The sequence below is a fragment of the Oncorhynchus mykiss genome, chromosome 12 (genome assembly GCF_013265735.2).
Source record: "Oncorhynchus mykiss isolate Arlee chromosome 12, USDA_OmykA_1.1, whole genome shotgun sequence".
Lineage (NCBI taxonomy): Eukaryota > Metazoa > Chordata > Actinopteri > Salmoniformes > Salmonidae > Oncorhynchus > Oncorhynchus mykiss.
In genome coordinates, this window is record NC_048576.1 from 81,500,099 (window position 1) to 81,526,806 (window position 26,708).

Below are 26,708 nucleotides of genomic sequence, written 5' to 3' on the forward strand. Positions count from 1 at the left end.
AAAAGAGAGAGAGAGTGAGGGAGAAGTCGAGGGGGAGAGAGCTGAGAGAGTGTGTGTATATATATATATATATACACAGTGCCTTGCGAAAGTATTCGGCCCCCTTGAACTTTGCGACCTTTTGCCACATTTCAGGCTTCAAACATAAAGATATAAAACTGTATTTTTTTGTGAAGAATCAACAACAAGTGGGACACAATCATGAAGTGGAACGACATTTATTGGATATTTCAAACTTTTTTAACAAATCAAAAACTGAAAAATTGGGCGTGCAAAATTATTCAGCCCCCTTAAGTTAATACTTTGTAGTGCCACCTTTTGCTGCGATTACAGCTGTAAGTCGCTTGGGGTATGTCTCTATCAGTTTTGCACATCGAGAGACTGAATTTTTTCCCCATTCCTCCTTGCAAAACAGCTCGAGCTCAGTGAGGTTGGATGGAGAGCATTTGTGAACAGCAGTTTTCAGTTCTTTCCACAGATTCTCGATTGGATTCAGGTCTGGACTTTGACTTGGCCATTCTAACACCTGGATATGTTTATTTTTGAACCATTCCATTGTAGATTTTGCTTTATGTTTTGGATCATTGTCTTGTTGGAAGACAAATCTCCGTCCTAGTCTCAGGTCTTTTGCAGACTCCATCAGGTTTTCTTCCAGAATGGTCCTATATTTGGCTCCATCCATCTTCCCATCAATTTTAACCATCTTCCCTGTCCCTGCTGAAGAAAAGCAGGCCCAAACCATGATGCTGCCACCACCATTTTGACAGTGGGGATGGTGTGTTCAGCTGTGTTGCTTTTACGCCAAACATAACGTTTTGCATTGTTGCCAAAAAGTTCAATTTTGGTTTCATCTGACCAGAGCACCTTCTTCCACATGTTTGGTGTGTCTCCCAGGTGGCTTGTGGCAAACTTTAAACAACACTTTTTATGGATATCTTTAAGAAATGGCTTTCTTCTTGCCACTCTTCCATAAAGGCCAGATTTGTGCAATATACGACTGATTGTTGTCCTATGGACAGAGTCTCCCACCTCAGCTGTAGATCTCTGCAGTTCATCCAGAGTGATCATGGGCCTCTTGGCTGCATCTCTGATCAGTCTTCTCCTTGTATGAGCTGAAAGTTTAGAGGGACGGCCAGGTCTTGGTAGATTTGCAGTGGTCTGATACTCCTTCCATTTCAATATTATCGCTTGCACAGTGCTCCTTGGGATGTTTAAAGCTTGGGAAATCTTTTTGTATCCAAATCCGGCTTTAAACTTCTTCACAACAGTATCTCGGACCTGCCTGGTGTGTTCCTTGTTCTTCATGATGCTCTCTGCGCTTTTAACGGACCTCTGAGACTATCACAGTGCAGGTGCATTTATACGGAGACTTGATTACACACAGGTGGATTGTATTTATCATCATTAGTCATTTAGGTCAACATTGGCTCATTCAGAGATCCTCACTGAACTTCTGGAGAGAGTTTGCTGCACTGAAAGTAAAGGGGCTGAATAATTTTGCACGCCCAATTTTTCAGTTTTTGATTTGTTAAAAAAGTTTGAAATATCCAATAAATGTCGTTCCACTTCATGATTGTGTCCCACTTGTTGTTGATTCTTCACAAAAAAATACAGTTTTATATCTTTATGTTTGAAGCCTGAAATGTGGCAAAAGGTCGCAAAGTTCAAGGGGGCCGAATACTTTCATATATATATATATATATATATATAAAATACATACTCAGGCTACCTGGTACAAATGTTGAAAGATTCTGTATATTTTGAGAAAGAATATGATATCCTTAATCCATATAACCCTGTGAGTGAAGACGTGCACTTTCATTTACATTTATAGCATAGTTCAAAAGCCAAATGCCCCCCCCATGCATTTCCATTTCTTATTGAATGGTAAAGAACTTGCCATTTTGATTTGTCCCTGATTTAATATGTTAATCTCAAATGATGATGATAATATAATATGATGAAGCACCACTTTTCAGAGCAGTGAGGCTGAGGCATGAATACAGAGAGAAGACATATCCTCCGTCATATATGTATATATATATATATATATATATATATATATATATATGTATGTATATACGTGTGTGTGTGTGTGTGTGTGTGTGTGTGTGTGTATATATACTGAACAAAAATATTAACGCAACAGGCAACAATTTCAAAGATGTTACTGAGTTAAAGTTCATATAAGGAAATCAGTCAATTGGAATAAAATCATTAGGCCCTAATCTATGGATTTCACATGACTGGGAAAACAGATATGCATTTTGGTCACAGATACCTTAAAGAAAAGGTAGGGGCATGGATCAGAAAACCAGTCACTATCTGGTGTGACCACCATTTGCCTCATGCGGCGCAATACATCTCCTTCGCATACAGTTGATCAGGCTGTTGATTGTATCCTGTGGAATGTTGTCCCAATCCTCTTCAATGGCTGTGTGTAGTTGCTGGATATTGGCAGGAACTGGAACACGGCTGTCGTACACGTTGATCCAGAGCATCCCACACATGCTCAATGGGTGACATGTCTGGTGAGTATGCAGGCTATGGAAGAACTGGGACATTTTCAGATTCCAATAATTGTGCACAGATCCTTGCGACATGGGGCTGTGCATTATCATGCTGAAACATGAGTTGATGGAGGCGGATGAATGACAGTGGTGTAAAAATACTTTCAACTACTACCTAAGTCGTTTTTTGGGGGGTATCTGTACCCTACTTTACTATTTATATTTTTGACTACTTTTACTTTTACTTCACTACATTCCTAAAGAAAATAACATACTTTTTACTCCATACATTTTCCCTGACACCCAAAAGTACTCGTTACATTTTGAATGCTTAGCAGGACAGGAAAAGGTTCCAATTCACACAATTATCAAGAGAATATCCCTGGTCATCCCTACTGCCTCTGATCTGGTGGACTCACTAAACACACATGCTTCGTTTGTAAATTATGTCTGAGTGTTGGAGTGTACCCCTGGCTATCCGTAAATAAAATAAAAACAAGAAAATGGCGCCATCTGGTTTGCTTAATATACAGAATTTGAAATGATTTGTACTTTTACTTATATTTGAACATTTACATTTACTTTTGACAGTTAAGTATATTTAAAACCAAATACTTTCAGACTTTTACTCAAGTAGTATTTTACTGGTTGACTTTCAATTTTACGTTTTCTATTAAGGTATCTTTACTTTTACTCAAGTATGACAATTGGGTACTTTTTCCATCACTTGAATGACACGACAATGGGCCTCAGGATCTCGTCATGATATCTATGTGCATTCAAATTGCCATCGATAAAACACAATTGTATTCATTGTCCATAGCTTATGCCTGCCCATACCATAACCCCACCACCACCATGGGGCACTCTGTTCACATTGACATCAGCAAACTGCTCGCCCAGACCACGTCCGTGGTTTTGAGGCTGGTTGGACGTACTGTCAAATTCTCTAAAACGACGTTGGATGCAGCTTATGGTAGAGAAATGAACATTAAATTATCTGGCAACAGCTCTGGTGGACATTCCTGCAGTCAGCATGCCAATTGCACGCTCCCTCAAAATGAGATCTGTGGCATTGTGTTGTGTGACAAAACTGCACATTTTAGAGGGGCTTTTTATTGTCCCCAGCACAAGGTGCACCTGTGTAATGACCATGCCGTTTAATCAGCTTCTTGATATGCCATCTTGGCAAAGGAGAAATGCTCACTAACAGGGATGTAAACTGATTTGTGCACATAATTTGAGATATATAACCTTTTTGTGCGTATGGAAAATTTCTGGGATCTTTTATTCCAACTCATGAAACATGGGACCAACACTTTACATGTTGCATTTATATTTTTGTTCAGTATATATTTAGAGGAAGGCTTGACAGTGATGGGGCAGCTTGGGTAGAGAAATTTAGGAAATCAAACACTGGTTCATCAACTATCTCACAGGATATTTGTTAAATATACACCATGGTATCCATCTCTCCCATGACTAAATCTGATGGAGCTGACCCTCAAGCCCTCAACTGAACACTTCTCACCATATCTGACCCCTGATGGCCTTTCTCATTTACCTCTCCCTCTCGCTCCTTCTCACTTTCTCTCATTTCTCGGCTCTCTTTTCTCTCTTTCTCTCGCTCTCATCTTTTCTGTCTGTCTGTCATTCTGTCTGTCTCTCTCTCTCGCGCTCTATGACTTAACGCTGTACTTAGAACTTTTGGTATGAGTACGGCAGATAGACAGACAGACAGACAGACACTGAGCTGGCCTGTGATAGAGAGAGTGCTGACAGGTCGTAACCAGAGAGAAGCCTTGGCCAAACTGGGCTGAAGGCCTGAAAGAGAGAAGGGGTTGGGTGTTGGGCTAACCAAAGACAATCACTTGTCAAATTCCGGCCTGTTTTTATAGTATCCTAATGCATCTTATTTAGCAATGGAATCTAGGGATGGTCTCATCTATCAATTTCTGCTATCATACATTTTCATGGGAATCTGAACAGGGGATTTGACTGGTAACCACCGTCCTGGAACATACTGTAGTATAGGGACAGGATTTGTCATTTTGATTGCTGACTTCTACACTGTTGTCACAGAGGAGACCATGCAGTGATAGTCACTACATGTTCCATATTTTTCCCGTGCTTCACAACAGCCACTCATCCTGTGTCATTTAACAATGTCATGATGGGTGGTTAAACAAATGCTTTGTGCCAGCTTAGTACACAAGGCCTTGTCATCGGGGCTTACCGTCTCATGCCATGTGCTCAATGATGCATAACACTCATCCCAGTCAACAATAGTGGACTGAGCAGCAAATGGAGCATCAGAACTTCACTGACCCACTTACCCTCCATCTATGGACTGGACCTGCTAAAAAAGGCTCAGAACCTGGGCTAAAGAAGGCTTTTAATGCCCTGCGTGTCAAAGACCCCCTGAGACCTAAGACAGTGGGTGTTGCCAGGAATAAAACTAGATGTGCTGAGAATGCTAACATATTGCTGCCTGAAAAACAAACCTTTTCAAAAATAGATGTGTCAGTTGATCAGTATGCTAACACTGAGAACACAGCCAGGGTCATTCAGCACAACCAGAGTGTCAAGGCCAAGGCTTAAATCTCAGAATCGCAGTTCGGTATACTCATGGGACAATAGTTCTGAAAAGTCAGTTGTGATTGATCAGATGGAGATAGTTCGGGAGACTTGGTTGATGTTCTACATTCTGTGGTTGAGTAGTTTAATGGATTTAGCTGACTACAATCCCCAAGGCACTGAGACTATTTATGTTATCACTTTAACAGGTGCTCTGAACAAGGACACTGTCTGTACAAATTATAGCTTTGGATGGCAGATCCATGTGTCCGGCGAGAGTTTGAGCCAGAGATCATTACCGTTACTGTGTGGTTCAGTTTTTTTTCCAGTAACTAAGACTTAATCTCTACAGTCATTGTAAATGACATCGCCAAAGTCAAGGATCGGTAGGATAGTCAGTTACTGAAAAATATCAAAGAACGCAGCCTCAAGACTAAGATGCTTTTGATAGGGTCTTAAACCCTATCAAAACCCTAATAGCCTCCAACACTCTACTCAGCAAATTGGATGCAGTCTATCACAGTGCCATCCGTTTTGTCACCGAAGCCCCATATACTACCCACCACTGCGACCTGTATGCTCTCGTTGGCTGGCCCTCGCTTCATATTTATCGCCAAACCCACTGGCTCCAGGTCATCTATAAGTCTTTACTAGGTAAAGCCCCTCCTTATCTCAGCTCACTGGTCACCATAGTAGCACCAACCCATAGCATGTGCTCCAGCAGGTATATTTCACTGGTCACCCCCAAAGCCAATTCCTCCTTTGGCCGCCTTTCCTTCCATTTCTCTGCTGCCAATGACTGGAACGAACTGCAAAAATCACTGAAGCTGGAGACTCATATCTCCCTCACTAACTTTAAGCACCAGCTGTCAGAGCAGCTCACAGATCACTGCACCTGTACATAGCCCATCTGTAAATAGCCCATCCAACTACCGCATCCTCATACTGTTATTTATTTTATTTATTTTGCTCCTTTCTACCCCAGTGTCTCTACTTGCACACTCATCTTCTGCACATTTATCACTCCAGTGTTTAATTGCTATATTGCAATTATTTCGCCACTATGGCCTATTTATTGCCTTGCATCCCTTATCCTACCTAATTTCCACACACTGTATATAGACTTTTTCTATTGTATTATTGACTGTATGTTTGTTTATTCCATGTGTAACTCTGTGTTGTTGTTTGTCGCACTGTTTTGATTTATCTTGGCCAGGTCGCAGTTGTAAATGAGAACTTGTTCTCAACTAGCCTACCTGGTGAAATAAAAAATAAAAATGATCTTCTCTTTAAAACTTCCCATCTCTATCAAGAATATACACACAGTAGCCACTGTTTCTATAGCATGTTGATGTTTATTGGGATGAGTCTTGTCCTGGAGGCATAATTGAGTGATATCCACTAGATGGGCCAGCTACAAAGTCAAAATTAGCTATATATTGTAAAAAATAAATTTAAGGTTAGGGTTAGGCGTAAGGTTAGCAGTGTGGTTAAGGTTAGGGTTAATTCTTTTATGTTTTTGTGGCTGTGCCAGCTAGTGACTACATGGCAGAGCTGCCTCCAGTACATGAGTCATCCCAATGAATGCCAACCTTTTTTTCTATATACAGTGTACTTACATTGACTCCAATGCCAATACTCTTTCTTTGCCAGAGGCAAAGCCTGAAGAAATTGGTAAGAACTGCACAAAGCAAGGTTGAGTGAATGTGCAACTCCTCTGTGGTTACATTAGAATATGTATTTGTTTATCGTATGAATTTATGTGTTATGTGTCTACGTACCGGTATAATATTGTATGTACAATGTACATGGGAATGCATTAATGTATCAACATTCTGAATTTACACTACAGTGCTGTGTGCATGCGTGGATTATGCATATCTAGACTTCTACATAATACATGTGCATTCAAATCATTTGTGAATGTTTGTATGTATGCATGTTTGCACAGTGTGAAGTCAAATATTGGTAATTCACAGTGGTGATTATTTTATATTATATCAACTATATTGTAAGTTTAATGGTCCATGATGTTTTCGAGATGGTATGGTGGGAATCTAACCTTTGCCCTCTTTACATACTACTGATGAAAACATATGTCACTGAGTTATTCATTATTGTATATGTTTGTCTTTAATTGTAGCAGCCAAGACAGATAAGGCTGCAGCAGCACCTGCTGGTGAGTCCACTCATAACAAATGAATGACAAATACGTATACATGAAATACTTTGATGAATGGTTAGGCCTATACTAAAATCAATGTCTGATTCAATTTCTCTCCTTTTTTATTTTTTTAAATTTTATTTTTACAGATAAGGGTGGGTGAGAACAGGGCATGTGTGTGTGTGTGTGTGTGTGTGTGTGTTAACCTATGTCCCTTTGTGTGTGTTTGTTAGTCAGTAGGGCATAACCATCCCCTCATCATTCCAATGTAATGTCGGTTAACTGTTTTCCCTCACTCAGCGAAGCCAGCGGAGGATCATGGTAAGGCCTCTAAGACCAATCACAGAAGTAACTTTCTGTGGGGATGAGACAGTGGCCATGCATGATTCTCACCACGCACCATGACAGTGTTGATCAGACAGAACGCCAATACACTTAACTTAGGCTTCACATGTTTATATTCACGCCTATTACAATATCCTACTGGTTTATGCCTGACAAAGCAGACTATATTCATTTAAATGATATATTAGTCATTATTCTTCTGATTCTTATTCTGTTTTCTTTGTTACCTGAGATAACAGGTCACCAATCAGTTGGTAAGAGCTATGTTAAGGTTGAGGTGATGTTTGTTATATGGGTTATTTTGGCAAGCACTGGAGTGTGTGTTTCTGGGTGCGTGTATGTATCTGGGTGTGCGTGTGTGTGGTGTGGTCTGTGTGAGTGTGTTTATTATTTTTTATTTTGTGTGTGTGTACTCTGTAAAAACAACATCTGTTGGATCAACGTACATTTGTAAAACAACCAGCTGCAATAGGATTGTGAGTTTGCTCAACAAACTCACAAAAAACAATTGTACGTTGAATCAACATCTTTTTGTTACAGTGTATACATACATGCATACGTGGAGGATTGTTCAGGAAACGTTTCGGATGTGTATTTCCATGTACTCAGTGTGTGAGTTTGTGTGAGTGTCTGCTAATGCAGTATACCACCTTTATTACACACTTACTCCACACTGAAATCCTCTCGTTTTAGTGGCAGAGGCCCAGCCTGCTGAAGAGGGTTAGAGCTATTCTGTTGTGTCATCTGTGGATGTATTGCATGTGGATGTGTGCAGGTATAGGTTTTTGTCCGTGTTGTATGTTTGTATCTGTTTTTGTACGTCTGTGTGTGTGTATGTGCGTGTGACTGTCTGTACATAATGCTAGCTCCAATACAGACTTAAGTCCAGTACCTCCTACTGAAATCCATTTGTGTGTATTAACAGAGGCCCAGCCTGCTATAGAGGGGAAACATTTTTGTGGCTGAATGAATTACTTAAATAAGTGTATGCAGCACGAGCACATGGGTTGTTGTGTGTGTACACGGTAAGTTTGCATATATTGTGAGAATGCTGTATGTGTACACCGTGCATCATGTCAGCTCTATTCAACAATGAAGTCCAGTCGTCCTCCCTGATAGCCCTGTTTATCTTTACTGACAGAAGGCGAACCTGCTGTAGAGGGTAAGAGCTGTTCTGGCTTAATATGGTCCTTCAATGTATAACACACACAGCATTAAGTTGAAGTCAGTGTGTTATCTACAGTTCATCAGAGAGATGGTGGAGGCATTTGCTTGTGGGTATACGAGTAATGTATGTGTGTGTGAGAGTGTACATGTAGGATTTTAATTTGAGCCAGATTGCTACAGCAGGAAAATAATCCTGCAGTAACTGGAAATGTGAATTATTATGTTGATTATAATTCATGGATATTTTTGTAGGGATACACTTTACGTTAAGGCAAATCAAGTCTGACGTTTTTAAAGTGGAAATTACAAACTTTGGAAGCCTTTTTAAACCTTGAGTGCACGACAAGTTTGCATTTCCTGCCGTGCAGGAAAATTTTGATCAACAAAAGAGTGGTCAAATTAAGAACCTACATCTGTATGCATACTGCATTGATGCTAGCTTTGGTACAGACTCAGATAATTTGGTACAGTCTAGTTCATATCACTGAAATTCTGTCATTGTATTGACAGTGGTCGAACCTGTTACTGAGGGTAAGAGCTTTTCTGGCTAAATGTGTTAGTTGCGTCTGTGTACACTATGTGTTTGTGGATGTGTATAGGTGAGTTCATATTACATTATGTAAGGCAGCTCTACTCAACATTTAAGTCCAGTTCCTTAAACCCTCTTATTTATAATGGGTAAGAGCTTTTCTGGCTGAATGTGATACTTACGTGAGTGTATGCAATGTATCAAGATAGCATTCTGTATGAACAGGTGTGTGTGTGTAAACCATGCCATATTTACTAAGTAATTACTCAAGTTCCTCTTCTAAAAGCCCTTCACTTTCTTGGCAGAAGACCGGTCTGCTATAGAGGGTAAGAGCATTTCTGGCCTAACATGTCACTTGTACGGAATGTGTGTGTGTGTGTGTGCGTGTGTGTGTGTATATACGTGTGTGTACGTGTGTGTGTGTGTGTGTGTGTGTGTGTGTGTGTGTGTGTGTGTGTGTGTGTGTGAATGCTTACAAGGTGCAATACTACTTATTCAGTTCATCCCCCAAAACCAGCCTGCTGCAGAGGGTAAGTGCTTCTCTAGCTGAATGTGTGCGCATACTGTTATGTGGAAGTGTACCTGTATGTGTGGATAAGGTGCATCATGCTAGCTTTACAAATGGACAAAACAGTTTTTCTAATTCTACTCATTCTCAATGAATGCCCTGCCTAATATCTTATCATTTTCATTAGCAGATGGTGTTACAGATAGCAAGAGCTTTTCTGGCCTATTGTGTCACTTGTAAAATGTGTTTGTGATGTGTGTGCTTGTGTGCAGGACCAGCTTTAGCCTGTTGGGGGCCCTGAGCGAGATTTGGTTGGCTAACAAAATCAATGGTGGTTAAGACCCCGACATAGTTTTTAGGGAGGGGGGGGCGTAAGTGACCGCTTTTGACGCTTATGCCTGGAGCCGGCCCTGTTTGTGTGTACAAGTTGCATCATGCTAACATTAAAACATATAATTTTAATTAACAGAGGCCCAGCCTGCTCCAAAGGATAAGCTTTTCTGTCTGGATGTGTTACTTGTACAGAGTGGGTGTGCAATGTGCACCATGCTAGCATTACTAGTCGTGCGTGCGTGTGTGTGCGTGTGTGTGTGTGTGTGTGTGTGTGTGTATGAGTGTCTGGCGATCATGCTAGCATTACTAAGTTATTTCACCCCCTGCCTAATATGTTATCATTTTCTATTATAGATGGCCTAACATGTCACTTGTACTGTGTGTGAGTGGTGTGTTTGTCTTTTTAAAATGCGTGCCTCATGCTTAACAACTCATGTTAGTTAAATGTATCCCCTAAATCCTCATGATCTTTTATTAACAGCTTGCTACTGAGGCTAAGATGTTTTCTGGTCTAACATGTCACTTGTGCATAATGTGTGTGGGAGAGTGTGTGCGTTCGTGCGTGTGTGTTTGTCTGTGTACGTACAAGGTGCATTAACACAGGCCCAGCCTGCAACATTAACACAGGCCCATCCTGTAACATTAACACAGGCCCATCCTGTAACAATAACACAGGCCCATCCTGTAACATTAACACAGGCCCATCCTGTAACATTAACACAGGCCCATCCTGTAACATTAACACAGGCCCAGCCTGCAACATTAACACAGGCCCATCCTGTAACATTAACACAGGCCCATCCTGTAACAATAACACAGGCCCATCCTGTAACATTAACACAGGCCCAGCCTGAAACATTAACACAGGCCCAGCCTACAACATTAACACAGGCCCAGCCTGCAACATTAACACAGGTCCAGCCTGCAACATTAACACAGGCCCAGCCTGCAACATTAACACAGGCCCAGCCTGCAACATTAACACAGGCCCATCCTGTAGCATTAACACAGGCTCATCCTGTAACATTAACACAGGCCCATCCTGTAACATTAACACAGGCCCAGCCTGCAACATTAACACAGGCCCAGCCTGCAACATTAACACAGGCCCACCCTGTAACATTAACACAGGCCCAGCCTGCAACATTAACACAGGCCCACCCTGTAACATTAACACAGGCCCATTCTGTAACATTAACACAGGCCCATCCTGTAACATTAACAAAGGCCCAGCCTGCAACATTAACACAGGCCCAGCCTGCAACATTAACACAGGCCCAGCCATACAGAGGGTAAGAGCTTTTCAGTCAATGTGTTAAGCCTTAATTTACACCCTATGCTGTATGCAACTACAATAAGCTTGGCAAAATACCAATCCTCTATAGTTGCGAAGATAAAATATACAGACGTGTGCAGCCCCACAATTAGAAACTTGATAGAAGTACGCAGGAGGATCGCCATTTAACGTAGCTAATTGCATTGGGAAAGTATTCAGACCCCTTGACTTTTTCAACGTTTTGTTACGTAACAGTCTTGTGCTAAAATGTATTCAATAAAAATCTACACACAATACCCCATAATGACAAAGCAAAACAGGTTTTTAGAAATTGTTAGCAAATTTCTTAAAAATAAAAAACATATTCCTTATTTACATAAGTATTAAGACCCTTTGTATGAGACTCGGTATTGAGCTCAGGTGCATCCTGTTTCCATTGAAAAAAAATATTTAATCCATTTTACAACAACGCTTTCAGGTAAAAAAAAAAAATGGAAAAAGTGAAGTGGTCTGAATAGGTTCCGAATGCACTGTATATTAGCTTTTACTTGTTTGTTTGTATCTTGTATACATATTTGCAGAAGTGTCTTTTGGGTGGGTGTGTGTGGGTATTTCAGTGTGTGCTTCTGCATATACTGTATAGTACCAGTGAAAGTTTAGACACACCTACTCAAACCAGATATTTTCTACATTGTAGAATATTAGTGAAGACATCAAAACTATGAAATAACACATATGGAATCATGTAGTAACCAAAAAAGTGTTAAGCAAATCAAAATAGATTTTAGATTTTAGATTCTTCAAAGTAGCCACCATTTGCCTTGATGACAGCTTGCACACTCTTGGCATTTTCTCAATCAGCTTCATGAGGAATGATTTTCCAACAGTCTTGAAGGAGTTCCCACATATGGTGAGCACTATTTGTCCGCTTTTCCTTTCACTCTGCGGTCCAACTCATCCCAAACTATCTCAATTGGGTTGAGGTCAGGTGATTGTGGAGGCCAGGAAATCTGATGCAGCACTCATCACTCTCCTTCTTGGTAAAATAGCCCTTACACAGCCTGGAGGTGTGTTTTAGGTCATTGTCCTGTTGAAAAACAAATTTTATTCCCACTAAGTGCAAACCAGATGGGATGGCATATCGCTGCAGAATTCTGTGGTAGCCATGCTGGTTAAGTGTGCCTTGAATTCTAAATAAATCACAGACGGTGTCACCATTAAAGCACTCCCACACCATCACACCACCTCCTCCATGCTTTATGGTGGGAACCACACATGCGGAGATCATCCGTTCACCTACTCTGCGTCTCACAAAGACATGGCGGTTGGAACCAAAAATTTGGACTCATCAGACCAAAGGACAGATTTCCGCCAGTCTAATGACCATTGCTCGTGTTTTTTGGCCCAAGCAAGTCTCTTCTTATTATTGTTGTCCTTTAGTAGTGGTTTCTTTGCAGCAATTTGACCATGAAGGCCTGATTCACGCAGTCTCCTCTGAACAGTTGATGTTGAGATGTGTCTGTTACTTGAATTCTGTGAAGCATTTATTTGGGCTGTAATCTGAGGTGCATTTAACTCTAATGAACCTGTCCTCTGCAGCAGAGCTAACTCTGGGTCTTCCTTTCCTGTGGAAGTCCTCATGAGAGCCAATTTTATCATAGCGCTTGATGGTTTTTGCGACTGTTCTTGACGTGTTCTGCATTGACTTACCTTCATGTCTTAAAGTAATGATGTACTGTCATTTCTCTTTGCTTATTTGAGCTGTTCTTGACATAATATGGAGTTGGTATTTTACCAAATATTCTGTATACCACCTCTACCTTGTCACAACACAACTGATCAAACACATTAGGAAGGAAATAAATTCCACAAATTAACTTTTAACAAGACACACCTGTTAATTTAAATGCATTCCAGGTAAAAATCTCATGAAGCTGGTTGAGAGAATGCCAAGAGTGTGCAAAGCTGTCATCAAGGCAAAGGGTGGATACTTTGAATAATCTGAAATATAATATATAACTTTTTTGGTTACTACATTATTCCATATATGCTATTTCATAGTTTTGATGTCTTTGCTATTATTCTGCAATTTAGAAAATAGTAAAAGTAAAGAAAAGCCCTTGAATGAGTAGGTGTCCAAACTTTTGACTGATACTGTATATATTAGCATTATCCTCATACTTAACCATAAAACCTTTTACTTTCTTTTATTAGAGGTGAGGCACCCTGAGACAAGGAAGGGTACTGTAACAAAAAGGATTGTAGTGCAGTGACTGTATGAATGCACAAATGTATCAATGCATTCTGCGTTTGTGTGTATTTGTAGTAACCAGCATGTATGCCAGTGTCATCATGGGTAAGCCTATGTATGTTTGTATGTCTTGTTTTTATGATCTAGTATTTCATATATTCATATAGCCACAACTTTTTTCTCCAGTCACAGACTCCGTACACAGGGACAGTATATTTGGTTGTTGTTTAACCCTTCACTGTCCGCAGTACTAATGTCTATGTACCAATTGTTTCTTTTCATTCAGAGGGAAGTGAGTGCAGAGATGGTAAGGAAAGGAAACAATACACAACTCCTCCTCTGTGTTTGTGTGTTCGTATGCTTCCCTGCTTCCTGTCAATCACCTGGTTAACGTGCATGTCTGTCAGTCTCAGTCACGGCACGATGTGTCGGTGACCTGAGTGTCCGTCACGGTGGACTGACAAACGGAGACTACTGAATCCTGGGATTGCTCTGGCGATGGCCGTCAGTAATGGAAAAGATCCTGCAGGCCTATTTGATGGGTTTATGGATACTGTATCATTTATGTAGAGATCTTTAGGAATCATCTGTTGAGGAGTTAGACCCAGAGAATCAGTCTGACAGATAGTTGTTGTGATATCAGCGCCGACTGATACTAATTGCTAGAGATCAGCGGTGAGTTTCCCAAAAACATAAAGATCATATTGGCAAAATGGCATAAAATCATAATTTTTCTATTGCTTATGAATGAACTTAAGATGATCTTTAGTGCTTAATATGATATTCATGTTTTGGGGAAAACCCTGATCTGTTGAGATTAGGCATTACATGATACAGTATCATGGTTTCGCCAAAGCATCCAAGTGAAGGAATTGTATTAAACATCAAATGACGTTGACTTGAAATTGATGCAGAGTGAAAACGTAATCTAAATTACAAATGACCAAATGATATATACTGTATATATTTACTCTGGGTATATATCGTGACCTGTGTGTATGTGTGCACTTACTAAGGTAATGGTTTAATAGAAGGATAAGTTGATGATAAGTTTTGCTGTTTTGTTGCGTTAGTTCAAATATTGTTCCTGCACAATACCATATCCCTTATCATTAATCACTGTATTGCAAAAGATGTTGATATGAAATATCAAGGTATTATCTGTTCCTGAAGTGTTACAGTAATAATGAATTAAGTGATATTTACCTACAGTAATATTTCCCATAATACGCATTATCCCCCAAAATGATCTTACTGAAAAATTGTTATGGTTTTGATGGTTGCCGGTTCTGCTGTTCCATTTGAGGTGTTTATCGCTGCACTCCCAACCTCTCACAGTTTCAAACCGCAGCGACTTTCCAATGTGAGAGTGAAATGGTGTAAAGAGCTGAAGGAAAAGTGTCCCTTGGGTGCTGGTCCAGGATCAGCTTGACCTATTCAAATTCTTACTGAAATGATTTAAATCACACTAGAGCACTGAGCCTGGATCTGTGCACAGGGGTCACTTGATTCCAATCAAATTAACTGAGCCCATAAAAGCAGAGAGAGGGGCATATGCGGTGTGACTCTGAGTTTATGGAGATGCATGACCTCACTTGATTCTTGACCCTTGTTCCATTCTCTCGACAACCTTTTCACCCAATCGATTGGTCAATCGATATGGCTTTTTACCTGCTTCTCTATGCTTATAAACTCTCTTTTTCCATAGAGCTCTTGTCAGATTCAGAAGGTGAGAGAACAAATAAATTGTGTTCCATTTGCACAGCTAATAATTCCCCTAAATTCTCAATAATAATAATAGTAATGATGAGTACAGTGTCACCAACTGGTTTGAATTTGACGAGTGAGGAAATAACTCATTAACCGTCTAGTTTTTACCTCCATTTTGAAAAGAAAGGAAATGTTCATCCAAGTTAGAGAGGGAAGAGAGAGACATTAAGTGTGTGTGAGAGAGCACCTGCAGGTCAGGTTTTCATAGCTGCTCAGTAAACGCTCATCCTTCAGATTACAGTAAAGATACTGCAGCTAATGTGTTCCCTCGCTGTGTTTCTCTCTCTCTCTTTCTCCCTGATACAGAATTGCCCGATGATGGTAAGACAAACAAATACTTAAGCTTGTATTTGTCTATCTGCTGACACAAAACAATGCAATCCTTTTTTTGAAAAGGAGGGAGCACGCAAAGGAACAGGAGCGAGCAGTCATGCTTTGATAATATCACAACATTAAAGAGCTATATTTACTTTTGTCACAGTGGGAGAAGACTAGTGGAAAGGGATGGATAAACACGTCTTCAGATGTGTTTTTAGTTCCTTGTTCATTCCCAGGTGGGCCTACCTTACTGCTGTTAGAGGCCCTCTTCTGGTGTTGACTAGACGCTTGGATACTGACCCTCAGTTAAATACAAGACATTAGAATAATGGAGACATTTCAGGGAGTGGAAACACATGCCGCAGCACTTTTCTCTGTCTTTGAGAAAAGCTGTTGCTAAATGTGGATATTTATTAATATTAAATTAGGAAGTTATATTTAAATTGGATAAACACGTTAAGAAACATGTCCAATTAGTATTTCTTAAGTCTATCTACTTACTTTAAGTCCAGTATCATCTCCGCTTGGAAGTCGATACACACTGTCAGTACGTGTTGGGAACTGTAGTCCTTATGACTATGAGCAGTGTAGTTTTATAAAGCATAATTGAAAATGCCAGGTGAGTCCTGTATAAAAGCTGTCCCTGATGGCATGTCACATTCAACAACATTACCTCATTACAACAACAAACACTGTAGTGTTCCTACTCTCACATGTCCGTTTGAACATCAAGGCAACAAAGAGCAGGAACAAAAGACAACCTTTAAAAATATATATATATTTTACCTTTATTTAACTAGGCAAGTCAGTTAAGAACAAATTCTTATTTTCAATGAAGGCCTAGGATCAGTGGGTTAACTGCCTGTTCAGGAGCAGAACAACAGATTTGTATCTTGTCAGCTCGGGGGTTTGAACTTGCAACCTTCCGGTTACTAGTCCAACGCTCTAACCACTAGGCTACCCTGCCATCCCGGCAGTTGCAGGGTGAACAAAGTCGCAGGGTGAACAAAGACTAGCTTTACCTCTGACCTTTGATCTTGCTGCCTAGTAGACAAAATATTAATAAATTAATGGTATTTATAAACAAAGGTGCTTTGGTCTAATGTTTGGTTTTCTGCCTCTACTTGTCTGTTCACTGATGGTGTTGTGTCTATGATGTCTGATGAGCAGTCATCCATGACCTTATTCTAACCCCTGACCTCTATGACCTCTCCCTACTTTTAGAAACTGTCCCAGGGGGACAGTCCGAGCTGACCGGACTATTTGTAGAGAGGCCAGAGAGCACTACAGTAATCAAAGGTGAGACCCCTGCCCTCTTGCCCCTCTCTGAGACATACTGTAGCACTCTGAAGTTTGGATTGACACTCACATACGGATCATGCATAAGAACCCTAAAAACACCATTATCCAGAGGTCAGAATTTCTGATTGCTGATGTAAATTGTGGGTGGCAGGGAAGAACGTCACCTTTGTGGCTAAAGTGGACTCATCTGACCTGCTGAGGAAGCCCAACATGAAATGGCTGAAAGGGAAGTGGCTGGACCTGGGCAGCAAGGCTGGCAAGCACGTGCAGTTTAAAGAAACCTATGACAGGAACTCCAAGGTGTGTGTGTGTGTCACTGTTTTCACATTCTCTCAAATCTGCACAAGTGAAAGTCTACTGTACATCTGTGTTACTCTTTTGTGTGTGTGTACTGTGTGTGTGCGTGTATATATTGTAAGGGTGTATGTCTTCCTCTCTCCCTATCTCAACCAGGTCTACACATATGAGATGAGCATCATCAAAGTAGTGGAAGGAGACGCAGGTGGCTACCGTTGTGAGGCCACCTCCAAAGACAAGTGTGACAGCTGTACATTTGAAGTCACAGTGGAAGGTGGGTCCCTCCCAGGCCATCATTGTCAGCCATTTAGTCATGTATCTGTCACTTAACCTGTGGTCAGTGAGTTTGTCAGTAAGTCATTCAATATTTGATACAGAATGTTTAATGATAAAGCAGGTAGTGTATATGTGTTTCAGTGTCAGTACTCAGTCCAATATTCTTCCTGATTTTTCAACTGTCTGTCAGTTAGTCCAGTGTTCCTCTCACCGTTCCCTCCCTCTGTCATGTTTCAGCCGTACAAGAGGAGCAGCCCGCCAACATCCTGGATGCCTTCAAGCGATCGTGAGTGTGACTGTCAGGGTGGTTCCATTCAACATAACATGTCTTTCTCTCCCACCTCACATATGTTGGTTATTCTCTCTATCTTTGCCTCCGAGCATTTGTCCCACTCTGAGTATATCTGGCTCCCATATCTGTGTTTGTAGGTGTCTTTGGTATATCTGTGTCAGTCACGTTGTCTGTGTGCGTTTTAGCTTCACTGTATGTCTGTCATTGTACTATACATCTGCCTTTTCTATGTCTTTATCTGTGCATTCATGTCTATTTGTGTCTCTGTGACTTACTGGTGTGTCTCTGTGACTTACTGGTGTGTCTCTGTGACTTACTGGTGTGTCTCTGTGACTTACTGGTGTGTCTCTGTGACTTACTGGTGTGTCTCTGTGACTTACTGATGTTTCTCTGTGACTTACTAATGTGTCTCTGTGACTTACTAATGTGTCTCTGTGACTTACTAATGTGTCTCTGTGACTTACTAATGTGTCTCTGTGACTTACTGGTGTGTCTCTGTGACTTACTAATGTGTCTCTGTGTCTTACTAATGAGTCTCTGTGACTTACTGGTGTGTCTCTGTGACTTACTGGTGTGTCTCTGTGACTTACTAATGTGTATCTGTGACTTACTAATGTGTCTCTGTGACTTACTGGTGTGTCTCTGTGACTTACTAATGTGTCTCTGTGACTTACTGGTGTGTCTCTGTGACTTACTAATGTGTCTCTGTGTCTTACTAATGAGTCTCTGTGACTTACTGGTGTGTCTCTGTGACTTACTAATGTGTCTCTGTGTCTTACTAATGAGTCTCTGTGACTTACTGGTGTGTCTCTGTGACTTACTGGTGTGTCTCTGTGACTTACTGGTGTGTCTGTGACTTACTGGTGTGTCTCTGTGACTTACTAATGTGTCTCTGTGACTTACTGGTGTGTCTCTGTGACTTACTGGTGTGTCTCTGTGACTTACTAATGTGTCTCTGTGACTTACTGGTGTGTCTCTGTAACTTACTGGTGTGTCTCTGTGACTTACTAATGTGTATCTGTGACTTACTAATGTGTCTCTGTGACTTACTGGTGTGTCTCTGTGACTTAATAATGTGTCTCTGTGACTTACTAATGTGTCTCTGTGACTTACTAATGTGTCTCTGTGACTTACTAATGGGTCTCTGTGACTTACTGGTGTGTCTCTGTGACTTACTGGTGTGTCTCTGTGACTTAATAATGTGTCTCTGTGACTTACTAATGTGTCTCTGTGACTTAATAATGTGTCTCTGTGACTTACTAATGTGTCTCTGTGACTTACTAATGTGTCTCTGTGACTTACTAATGTGTCTCTGTGACTTACTGGTGTGTCTCTGTGACTTACTAATGTGTCTCTGTGTCTTACTAATGAGTCTCTGTGACTTACTGGTGTGTCTCTGTGACTTACTGGTGTGTCTCTGTGACTTACTGGTGTGTCTCTGTGACTTACTGGTGTGTCTCTGTGACTTACTAATGTGTCTCTGTGACTTACTGGTGTGTCTCTGTGACTTACTGGTGTGTCTCTGTTACTTACTAATGTGTCTCTGTGACTTACTAATGTGTCTCTGTGACTTACTGGTGTGTCTCTGTGACTTATTAATGTGTATCTGTGACTTACTAATGTGTCTCTGTGACTTACTGGTGTGTCTCTGTGACTTAATAATGTGTCTCTGTGACTTACTAATGTGTCTCTGTGACTTACTAATGTGTCTCTGTGACTTACTAATGGGTCTCTGTGACTTACTGGTGTGTCTCTGTGACTTACTGGTGTGTCTCTGTGACTTAATAATGTGTCTCTGTGACTTACTAATGTGTCTCTGTGACTTACTGGTGTGTCTCTGTGACTTACTAATGTGTATCTGTGACTTACTAATGTGTCTCTGTGACTTACTGGTGTGTCTCTGTGACTTAATAATGTGTCTCTGTGACTTACTAATGTGTCTCTGTGACTTACTAATGTGTCTCTGTGACTTACTAATGGGTCTCTGTGACTTACTGGTGTGTCTCTGTGACTTACTGGTGTGTCTCTGTGACTTAATAATGTGTCTCTGTGACTTACTAATGTGTCTCTGTGACTTAATAATGTGTCTCTGTGACTTACTAATGTGTCTCTGTGACTTACTAATGTGTCTCTGTGACTTACTAATGTGTCTCTGTGACTTACTGGTGTGTCTCTGTGACTTACTAATGTGTCTCTGTGTCTTACTAATGAGTCTCTGTGACTTACTGGTGTGTCTCTGTGACTTACTGGTGTGTCTCTGTGACTTACTGGTGTGTCTCTGTGACTTAATAATGTGTCTCTGTGACTTAATAATGTGTCTCTGTGACTTACTAATGTGTCTCTGTGACTTACTAATGTGTCTCTGTGACTTACTAATGTGTCTCTGTGACTTACTGGTGTGTCTCTGTGACTTACTAATGTGTCTCTGTGTCTTACTAATGAGTCTCTGTGACTTACTGGTGTGTCTCTGTGACTTACTGGTGTGTCTCTGTGACTTACTGGTGTGTCTCTGTGACTTACTAATGTGTCTCTGTGACTTACTGGTGTGTCTCTGTGACTTACTGGTGTGTCTCTGTGACTTAATAATGTGTCTCTGTGACTTACTGGTGTGTCTCTGTGACTTACTAATGTGTCTCTGTGACTTACTAATGTGTCTCTGTGACTTACTGGTGTGTCTCTGTGACTTACTAATGTGTCTCTGTGTCTTACTAATGAGTCTCTGTGACTTACTGGTGTGTCTCTGTGACTTACTGGTGTGTCTCTGTGACTTACTGGTGTGTCTCTGTGACTTACTAATGTGTCTCTGTGACTTACTGGTGTGTCTCTGTGACTTACTGGTGTGTCTCTGTGACTTACTAATGTGTATCTGTGACTTACTAATGTGTCTCTGTGACTTACTGGTGTGTCTCTGTGACTTAATAATGTGTATCTGTGACTTACTAATGTGTCTCTGTGACTTACTGGTGTGTCTCTGTGACTTAATAATGTGTCTCTGTGACTTACTAATGTGTCTCTGTGACTTACTAATGTGTCTCTGTGACTTACTAATGGGTCTCTGTGACTTACTGGTGTGTCTCTGTGACTTACTGGTGTGTCTCTGTGACTTAATAATGTGTCTCTGTGACTTACTAATGTGTCTCTGTGACTTACTGGTGTGTCTCTGTGACTTACTAATGTGTATCTTTGACTTACTAATGTGTCTCTGTGACTTACTGGTGTGTCTCTGTGACTTAATAATGTGTCTCTGTGACTTACTAATGTGTCTCTGTGACTTACTAATGTGTCTCTGTGACTTACTAATGGGTCTCTGTGACTTACTGGTGTGTCTCTGTGACTTACTGGTGTGTCTCTGTGACTTAATAATGTGTCTCTGTGACTTACTAATGTGTCTCTGTGACTTAATAATGTGTCTCTGTGACTTACTAATGTGTCTCTGTGACTTACTAATGTGTCTCTGTGACTTACTAATGTGTCTCTGTGACTTACTGGTGTGTCTCTGTGACTTACTAATGTGTCTCTGTGTCTTACTAATGAGTCTCTGTGACTTACTGGTGTGTCTCTGTGACTTACTGGTGTGTCTCTGTGACTTACTGGTGTGTCTCTGTGACTTAATAATGTGTCTCTGTGACTTAATAATGTGTCTCTGTGACTTACTAATGTGTCTCTGTGACTTACTAATGTGTCTCTGTGACTTACTAATGTGTCTCTGTGACTTACTGGTGTGTCTCTGTGACTTACTAATGTGTCTCTGTGTCTTACTAATGAGTCTCTGTGACTTACTGGTGTGTCTCTGTGACTTACTGGTGTGTCTCTGTGACTTACTAATGTGTCTCTGTGACTTACTGGTGTGTCTCTGTGACTTACTGGTGTGTCTCTGTGACTTAATAATGTGTCTCTGTGACTTACTGGTGTGTCTCTGTGACTTACTAATGTGTCTCTGTGACTTACTAATGTGTCTCTGTGACTTACTGGTGTGTCTCTGTGACTTACTAATGTGTCTCTGTGTCTTACTAATGAGTCTCTGTGACTTACTGGTGTGTCTCTGTGACTTACTGGTGTGTCTCTGTGACTTACTGGTGTGTCTCTGTGACTTACTAATGTGTCTCTGTGACTTACTGGTGTGTCTCTGTGACTTACTGGTGTGTCTCTGTGACTTACTAATGTGTATCTGTGACTTACTAATGTGTCTCTGTGACTTACTGGTGTGTCTCTGTGACTTAATAATGTGTCTCTGTGACTTACTAATGTGTCTCTGTGACTTACTAATGTGTCTCTGTGACTTACTAATGGGTCTCTGTGACTTACTGGTGTGTCTCTGTGACTTACTGGTGTGTCTCTGTGACTTAATAATGTGTCTCTGTGACTTACTAATGTGTCTCTGTGACTTAATAATGTGTCTCTGTGACTTACTAATGTGTCTCTGTGACTTACTAATGTGTCTCTGTGACTTACTGGTGTGTCTCTGTGACTTACTAATGTGTCTCTGTGTCTTACTAATGAGTCTCTGTGACTTACTGGTGTGTCTCTGTGACTTACTAATGTGTCTCTGTGACTTACTGGTGTGTCTCTGTGACTTACTGGTGTGTCTCTGTGACTTACTAATGTGTCTCTGTGACTTACTAATGTGTCTCTGTGACTTACTAATGTGTCTCTGTGACTTACTGTTGTGTCTCTGTGACTTACTAATGTGTCTCTGTGTCTTACTAATGAGTCTCTGTGACTTACTGGTGTGTCTCTGTGACTTACTGGTGTGTCTCTGTGACTTACTGGTGTGTCTCTGTGACTTACTGGTGTGTCTCTGTGACTTACTAATGTGTCTCTGTGACTTACTGGTGTGTCTCTGTGACTTACTGGTGTGTCTCTGTGACTTAATAATGTGTCTCTGTGACTTACTAATGTGTCTCTGTGACTTACTAATGTGTCTCTGTGACTTACTAATGTGTCTCTGTGACTTACTGGTGTGTCTCTGTGACTTACTAATGTGTCTCTGTGTCTTACTAATGAGTCTCTGTGACTTACTGGTGTGTCTCTGTGACTTACTGGTGTGTCTCTGTGACTTACTGGTGTGTCTCTGTGACTTACTAATGTGTCTCTGTGACTTACTGGTGTGTCTCTGTTACTTACTAATGTGTCTCTGTGACTTACTAATGTGTCTCTGTGACTTACTAATGTGTCTCTGTGACTTACTAATGTGTCTCTGACTTACTAATGTGTCTCTGTGACTTACTAATGTGTCTCTGTGACTTACTAATGTGTCTCTGTGACTTACTGGTGTGTCTCTGTGACTTAATAATGTGTCTCTGTGACTTACTAATGTGTCTCTGTGACTTACTAATGGGTCTCTGTGACTTACTGGTGTGTCTCTGTGTCTTACCTGAATGTTTGTTTGTGTGTTTTTATGTTTCAGTTGTACATTGTGTCCATATGTTTCTATTTCTGTGTCTGTTCACTATGTATATCTCTGTATCTCTGTATTCGTGTGTCTTCTCTTCCCTGTCTCCAAAGACTTGTTTCAACATGTGTGCAGCAGCTCTGTCTCTCACTGTGAAGCTGTAGAAAATCCCTGTTTGTTGGCATAGTGCTGCCGCCAGTCAGTTCACTCTAGTTACTGTTTCAAATATGATTTCCTCTCCTGATCAGACAAAAAGACAAAAAAAGCAAGGGTAAGACAGGAAACACAACGTGCAAAGGACTATTTCAGATTGTGTTTTTGTTTATTTTGTGAATTTTGGTATGAAGAAAAGAGAATGAAAAGATATGAAAAAAATGGATGCTTTACAAGTGTGAATTAAAGTGTGAAAACTGAAGATGCCAAAAAACCTTCAACACCCCAAAGGTTGCTAGATGGGTTAGCGCCACAGTATGTGGTGGTCTTTGCATTCCAACTCCCACTGTCAGTAAGTATGGAGAATCCAGTCATTGCGATTCATCCGTGTGTACCCCCATCTTCCTCCTCAGCGATTCCATGTCTGGCCTTGCTGCCTCTCTGTTATAAGGCAGCCTTGTCCTAAGCTTCTTCCAGAACCTGAATCCATTGTGTGTGTTCTGAATCTATTATTTGGGATTCCCTTCCGTGTGCTTCCATATTCCCACCTTTGTAATTCTTCATCTGTCCACTGTGTGTGTTCAGATGTGAAATAGCCCGTGCTTCCCCTCATGTGTTCTTTGTCATGTGAGGCTATGTCTGGCCCATTGACAAGGCCTCAAGTGGAACTAGTGTATATTTCCCATGGATTACATACATTAGAGATGCAATCATGAGGTGTCATATGTGTGGATCTTTATGTGAGTGTAAGAAAAGCTCTGTGTGGGTGTGTATCAGCAGTACCTGTGCGTGTACATTTACACAGTATTTACCTTGCATATATGTGTCAATGTACAGCCTTGTACAAGTACAGTGTATCTGTGTTTGCGTTACATACAGTAACAAATAGAGGTCAATACTGAATGTTTGTGTGTGTGTGTGTGTGTGTGTGTGTGTGTGTGTGTGTGTGTACACTAGTATGCTGTTTTTATGTCCCATTGAATTTAGGCGGGCAAAGTGTCAGTATGCGCCTTATGCTATGCTCTATATGCTCACTCATTACCATCCTGTTTTGTGTTATCAGAGGCATAAAAGGCGCCAAAAAAGGGTAAGACATGGCTACAGACACTGTGCGATACTGTGCAACCACAGTGTACTGTCTGTATATTTGTGTGTACAGTATATGAGAATTCCAACCTGTTATAACTTTTATATCAATACTGTATCGTTGATGTCAGGGAAAGTGAATGTGGGTGTGGATGTTTGTGTGTGTGTGTGTGTGTTCGTCTTAGCAGGGTACAGTGTAGTACCATCTACTGTATGTCCAGTACCATTCGTTCACTTCCATATTTTTTGTAAACTAACAATGATTCACTACTATAGCATTGAAATAGCACAGCTATTCATTGTTGATTGATATTATGTGAAACCTTAATATACAACAAGTATATTTGTATGTACAGTATACTGTATGTTATGTTTGAAATGACCGACTCCTCTAACCTGACCTAACACTGTAGGAAACCTAATTCTCCCACTCGTAACCTTTCTTGTCCCCAGGGGAGATGCAGGAGAGGATGCAGGTGACCTGGACTTCAGTGCCCTCCTCAAAAAAAGGTAGGAGTGGAGTTAACTCCATTATGAGCAATCACACATACTCTCACACACACAATCAATCTCCTCTCCCCCTCTCTTTCAGGGAAAAAAAGGCGAGGGACGAGCCCAAAGAGGAAGTGGATGTGTGGGAGATCCTGAAGGATGCTAAGCCATGTGACTATGAGAAGATTGCCTTTGACTATGGCATCACAGACCTCAGGGGCTTGCTCAAGAGACTGAAGAAGATGAAGAAGGTGGAACCCAAGAAGAGTGACGGTGAGGGGAGAGAAAGGGGGGGATACTGGAGGAGGAAGTAGGCAAGCTGTGGGCATTTCTACTTGAGAGTGTTTGGGACAGGGAATGTTTTATTATAGTGAATGCCTGAGGGGCTCTGAAAGGGAGGTAGTCTGGAGTAGTGTTGCTTGGGTTATTCTGGTTGTTGTGTCTGGTGTGTAAAGGCTGGAGACATAACAGTGGTTCTTTCCCTCCCTCAGCCTTCCTGAAGAAGCTAGAGCAATGTTACTCTGTGGACAAGGGCAAGAGGACCCAGATGCATGTTGAGCTCCATGACCCCAACGTTCAGGTCAAATGGCTGAAGAACGGAGTGGAGATCAAACCCTCTGCCAAGTGAGACTGATGTGTGTGTGTGTGTGTGTGTGTGTGTGTGTGTGTGTGTGTGTGTGTGTGTGTGTGTGCGTGTGTGCGTGTGTGCGCGTGTGTGTGTGTGTGCGCGTGCGTGTGCGCGTGTCAGTATATTTGACTATATGAGCGTGTGAGTCATTCATTTGTCAATGAGTTGAGTGAGCGACACTCGGTCACTAGTGTCTTTGTCTGTCCTCTCTGTTTTCTGCTAGTGTCTCTCTCTGCCCCTGTCTGTCTGTCATGCCAGGTATGTGTTTGAGTGCGTGGGCAACAAACGGACACTCACCATCAACAAGAGCAACCTGTCTGACGATGCAGCCTATGAGTGTGTGGTGGGAGAGGAGAAGAGCTTTACTGAAGTCTTTGTCAAAGGTAAACACTCAGCATCTTTACATAGGGTGTTTGAGGGGAGGGAGTTGTTCCCTGCTTAGTTCAGTGTCTGAGTGTGTAATGTCTGTCAACATTTACTGTGTATGCAGTACATGTCTCAATGTTTATATGTATTTGTGTATTAATGTCTATGAACAGTAAGTTTGCACAACGTTGTCGTCCTATATTTGTTGTCCAGTTTGTAGCGTGTCTAATGCGTGTTCTGTGTGTCTTGTTGATTTTGGGTAGAGGGGCAAAGATGCATTTGCTCCTCAATCATCACGTGCTTTGCTCTCTCTCTGTGCCCATTCATTTCATGCTGTTTTTGCATTTATCCGACCGTACAGCAACGGGTAAGTTTCCCCACACAGACGCCATTCCAGTGCAACAACCACAGTACGTTGTTGTGTGTATTTAGACGTCCCTATTGCTTCTGTCAGTGTTTATATCAATGCCGTACGTGTTGATGTATCTAACGTGAGAGAAGGTGTAAGTGTGTTTAGCGGATCGAAGCTAGCTTAGCATCGATCACACAGTCCAGTCACCTTCTGGAGACCTGAAGTACTGCCCCCCTCCCAAAAAAACATCCAGGGCTTTTGCGGTATAGCACTTTTGGCGGAAACTTCTGAGTACGTTGTTGTGTTGTTGTTGTGAGCATGGTA

At 41.2% G+C, this 26,708-nt stretch overlaps 1 protein-coding gene across 27 annotated transcripts in view; it reads left to right on the top strand.

Moving 5' to 3' along the window:
* mybpc2a (myosin binding protein Ca) overlaps nucleotides 1-26,708 on the top strand; it is a 57,524-nt gene that overhangs the window by 16,749 nt on the left and 14,067 nt on the right. For 2 of the 27 annotated variants that reach the window (XM_036938684.1, XM_036938712.1), the window contains exons 1-13: nucleotides 7,727-7,850; nucleotides 8,738-8,758; nucleotides 9,601-9,618; nucleotides 13,947-13,967; nucleotides 15,737-15,751; nucleotides 16,973-17,047; nucleotides 17,202-17,350; nucleotides 17,504-17,621; nucleotides 17,861-17,909; nucleotides 25,000-25,056; nucleotides 25,139-25,311; nucleotides 25,530-25,662; nucleotides 25,925-26,049. In XM_036938684.1, the coding sequence (XP_036794579.1) occupies nucleotides 7,742-7,850; nucleotides 8,738-8,758; nucleotides 9,601-9,618; nucleotides 13,947-13,967; nucleotides 15,737-15,751; nucleotides 16,973-17,047; nucleotides 17,202-17,350; nucleotides 17,504-17,621; nucleotides 17,861-17,909; nucleotides 25,000-25,056; nucleotides 25,139-25,311; nucleotides 25,530-25,662; nucleotides 25,925-26,049 (1,063 nt within the window). In that variant the 5' untranslated portion in view covers nucleotides 7,727-7,741. Of the gene's footprint in view, nucleotides 1-6,740; nucleotides 6,762-7,230; nucleotides 7,267-7,400; nucleotides 7,407-7,726; nucleotides 7,851-8,737; nucleotides 8,759-9,597; nucleotides 9,619-13,946; nucleotides 13,968-15,368; nucleotides 15,390-15,736; nucleotides 15,752-16,972; nucleotides 17,048-17,201; nucleotides 17,351-17,503; nucleotides 17,622-17,860; nucleotides 17,910-24,999; nucleotides 25,057-25,138; nucleotides 25,312-25,529; nucleotides 25,663-25,924; nucleotides 26,050-26,708 lie in introns of those variants that run through there. The other 25 variants (XM_036938685.1, XM_036938686.1, XM_036938687.1 and 22 more) reach the window with 25 other exon arrangements.